This window comes from Plasmopara halstedii (genome assembly GCF_900000015.1).
Source record: "Plasmopara halstedii genome assembly, contig: Scaffold_2956, whole genome shotgun sequence".
Classification (NCBI taxonomy): domain Eukaryota; phylum Oomycota; class Peronosporomycetes; order Peronosporales; family Peronosporaceae; genus Plasmopara; species Plasmopara halstedii.
The window spans coordinates 1,912,776-1,917,369 of NW_020189861.1; the positions used below are offsets into that span (position 1 = coordinate 1,912,776).

Sequence of the window (4,594 nt, forward strand, 5' to 3'; positions counted from 1 at the left end):
AATTCCACCCCTTGGTGTCTTGAGGTACATAGTTTGGATAAAGGCCTTGACGTCTTGAGGTACATATTCTGGATAAAGGCCTTGACAGGTGTGGATCCTACCCTACCGTTCGCAACACATGGAGAGTCACTCTTCGTATCTTTTGAGTGAACAAATTTTGATAATGACGTCCTCGGTAAGAAAATTTGGTGTAATAGACACCACACTGGTTGTAGGTAAGATGATGTTTTGTAAGAGCACCAATTTGCCACCGTTGTACGTGCACGGTACTTTCATACGGCACATCTTATTTGTAATCTGCTGACCATAGCATGAATAACATTGCTTGGGTGTCACAGCCAAGCAAGTACTCCGTCAAGGCGCGGCTGTGACACCCAAGCAATGGTTTTTATGCTATGGTCAGCAGATTACAAATAAGATGTGCCGTAGAAAACGCGATCGCTCGCGATATGCCTGGTTAGGCGGCGAGAACACTCGCAAAAGCTGCAGCTTCAGCTTCGTCCAGGGGGAAACGCCGCTTCGACCAAAGTGCCCATTCTCGAGCTCGACCACCGAACTTGGAGATAGCTAGCACCGCGCGCTATTGCTCGGTCTGGAGCATGCGGACGCCATAGCCATCTTGGCCTCTCTTTCTTAGAGCAGGGAAAGGTCTTAACGCTCACCATGAGCGACATGGGTTGGGAGGAGTCATCCGTTGTCGACAGTGGCGTCATGGACGCAGTCGACGCCAATACCTTCAACTCTCGATTATCTAGCAGAAAGTTTCCATAGCTCGAAATTCGTCTCCAGGCGCGCGCTGATCACTTCAGGTCCTTGCATAGCGAGGTGTTACGCCCTCAGGGCCAAGCATAGACATCAGCTTTTTTAGCCCGTCCTGCATGCCCTGGGGCAAATAAGAGAGCTGCTCTATCCTCACATAGGATCAGTCATAACGACTAACGTGTAGATTGACTACAAGTGCTACCAAATGCAGCGGGGCTGCCATAGCTCTTTCGCCTATAGGAAGCTAAGCTAAGGTCAATGACCTTTCGTTCTAAACTTGAAACCAGTACGAGTGTAGCGGATCGCAATCCGCTTTCTCCGAGGAAAAGTACACCTTAACCCAAGGCAAATTAACTCTTCCGTTCAAAATGTTAAGTGTATATCTTTGTTTATTCGCTGCAAAGCCGCCTATATCTAAATCTATGGGTTTTCCTATTAAATAGTAAAATCTGATTAAAATGCATAAGTACTGGCAACCAGCCACGTAGTGACTTCTTGATAAGATTTAACCGGTCACACCATCTAGTGTGGCCCATTCCTTTATACCGGGATACGTATAACCCCGTTATACTCTCCCTTTAAAAGTGTGAGCACATTTCACTGTCTATGAACTGGTTCTTACGCCATCTCAATCACATGAGTTACGCGCAAGAATTCAGGAAACGAATGCAAAAGTCTATCGAGAGGCGAGGTTGGGAGGCGAGGTCGGGAGGCGAGGTCGGGAATTTCATCGCGACGAACAGGTTCAAGGCGGCCGAAGCAACAGACAAAGGCGTAAGATGACGGACAAAAAGGGCTTGTACGTAGTCTGTGGTGGCCTTTTCTTACACGCTTGTGTTAGAGAAGACAAATTAAAAAGTATGGATGGGTTTCGAGTAATTGATGTTCATCAACTTCAAGATAGATGTGATTCTGGAGGGCCAAATATTCAATATGATGGACAAATAGCGCTTGGATCACGAGGTGATGTAAATGACCATTTGTTTTTAGAAAATGTACTCACGTGTGTAAAGTGGCCTAATCCATTATTTTTTAGCTATATTTCCGCCGCGAGTTTAGTCGTATTAATAGCCTCCATGTTCTTCGACGCTATATAACGCGCACCTACTGCTTCTTATCGAGAGAATACCACGAATGATGTTGCAAATGACATGCAATGAGGCTCCAGAATTTAAAGTGCTAAACACTGTCTTCCAGTACCCATTAAACGATTAACGCATGCACTTCCTGCAAAGCAATATGAGTTTAATAAGTTGGAAACGTCTACGATGTGTCACCAACCTAAATAATCATATGACAGTAATATACGTGTTAAGTCTTTCAGATGCAGCTTGACGCTAACAATACATATTTGCTGACTCGGATAGTGGGGCATATCGGCGTGATCACTATGCTCTCAAAAGTTTGAAATTTTTTCGCTTTAACCGCTTGATAGATACAACATTTTAGCTTAATTATGCCAGATGATCACGCCAACGACTTTCAAATGGGAAGAGTTATAGAAACATGGCCGCTCCAGCCGAAGTACATCCGTAAACTTAGCTTTTTATATCAGCGGCCGAAAGTGCTACTGTCATCTTTTGAATAAAAAGTAACATACTAGTAAGTGCCATAACTAACAAGCCCATAAGTATAGATTGGTGAACTTTCAGGATCGTCATCAGCCATAGTTATTACGCTTGATATTTGCAGCTGTCGAGCAAATACTGCTATTTTGAAGCTAGCACGGACATTTTTAGCTGCCATCCTCCATCTCTTACACTACATTTGACAATTTTTTTGCAATGCTATTTCTAGCCGGTCAGCTCCAAATTGAATTATCGGCAAGATCTTAATGATGATTAACGATAATTGAAAAAAAGCAGCACTTATGTAAATCAAACGACACTTCGATAAAGGAGATATATTCTTGCAATATTAATGTCGGTCTGCTTGGTAGAACTCATGTAAGCTACTTAGTTTCGTCTGGCGCACGGCATCACAAGTTATAGAATATCGTCGCTCACCTTAGTTTTTAAACACGAACGTAAAGTATGCTGTTTGATGTTTCGATAGCAATTTGGTAGTGAAACGACTTTACTGAACCAATGCAAACATGAGTAAGAGAAATTTAGATGCGGATGTGTTAAATCGTTTTCCGCTCTTATCATAGAGCCCCTTTCGGTAGCTTCAGTTTGTTTATTCTCCTTGTTCGTGGTTTCTGAGTGATGTCAAGTGTATAGTTTACCGCATCAATGACGCTCAATCACTCGGCCACGCTACTCCCTCGACATCACGTGCGTTTCTACAAACATACTTTAGTGTATTAATCATCATGGCCGAATTAACTATGATTGCTTGGTTGTAAGGTGCACCCCTGTGAAATTTTAACGCCACAAACGAAAGCTAGATCTTAACTAACGCTGACAAGAAGTATTTAGTGCAGAGTGGAATCCAGTCTTGAGCGACTAAAAGATGTATAGATTCTAAAGCTGATATATCCATTATCGCGTGGCTGAATATGTACTCGGTCTGCAAGGAATTGCAGAAGCAGCAGATACCTCAGCCAGGTATGGGTCACGTTTGAAGAATAAGGTAAACAAGACAAAATTTGCTTTAGTAGAATGTATCTGTAAAGAAGATGGCAAAATCGAAGTAAATATATTTCATAAGGTCCTGACTTGGCTTCTCTGTGCTACCACTAACCTACTGATTGTAAAATGACTTGTATAGACCAATAAGCGACTATTATCATGATGTATAATCATAACAGCAACTATGTCCGAAACTGTAGTCTAATCAAATTTTATCTCTACGCTATCAGCGGTGTACATTCGATCTTCCAACTCGATGCTCTGTATGTGTGTGTTTATCGCTGGCTCGGTCTTGAGACCCAATGCCTCGTGCGGAAACTTGAGCATCTTGTTCCCGAGTGACTTCGTCAGCTTATCTGCAAGACGATCTTCATACCGATGTAGTCGATCTTCAGCAATTTTTGCTAAACGTTCTACCGAATAAAGTGGCGCCTGATCGCCACGTGTTTACAACAGACAGCTAGTGAAGGAGCGGTATGGTCTTGAGCGCGTCTTCAAACGCCAGCTTCGATACCTGGTAATTGTGATATCGACAGTTTGAGACCGGACGCACACGGATTATCGACGTCCTTGGAACATTTCTGGTCAAATCTCTCAGCCACGCCCTCAATGTAGCGTGTATGTTTGATCATTAAGGTCGCCGCTGTCCTCCGTGATCGATCTCCATGCTCAAGGTGAATTTCACCACGCCAAGATCCGTCATTTTGAAAACACCCTTTGACATTCCTTGACTACCTACAGATATACGCGCACGAACCTTACTTTAAATTTCTCTACGTAGACGCATTGATCCGCCCCAGAGCTTTTGAAAACGTTCTTCTTGATAAATGAACAATGTCTTCTTCGAGCAATTTCAGTCTGCTTTGAGTCCATATGCGGCCTTGTTCAGCTGACACGCATAACCTTATGCTCCCTTGACATCAAGCAAAATATTCCATGTTGACACGGTCGGACAGCACACTGTTGATAATGGCAGTATCAACGTCCAGCTATTCCATTGTGACCAGATACCGCACAGAATGCTAGTCCAAGTTGAATCGAATTCACGTTGGACACCGGAGAGTAGATCGCAAAGATGTTCAGATCGTCCTTCTGTATAAACCCTTAGCCACCACTCATGCCATGTAATGCACCACGCTACCATTCTGGTCCGTTTCTTAGCAAGGACCCACTGGCATCCAATCGTACGCTCGATAGAAACCCGCGGAACGAGCGTCCATGTCTTGTTCTGCTGGTGTGATTTTCCATCGCCTCGCACC

At 43.7% G+C, this 4,594-nt stretch overlaps 1 protein-coding gene across 1 annotated transcript; it reads left to right on the forward strand.

Annotated features, from left to right (window-relative positions):
• Positions 1 to 1,622: 1,622 nt before the first annotated feature.
• Positions 1,623 to 1,900, forward strand: PHALS_06495 (uncharacterized protein; the record flags this gene model as incomplete). The annotated part of the gene is made up of 2 exons (XM_024719791.1): positions 1,623 to 1,765; positions 1,834 to 1,900. The coding sequence occupies 2 exons, from the start codon at positions 1,623 to 1,625 to the stop codon at positions 1,898 to 1,900; spliced, it is 210 nt and encodes a 69-aa protein (XP_024585054.1).
• Positions 1,901 to 4,594: the final 2,694 nt, after the last annotated feature.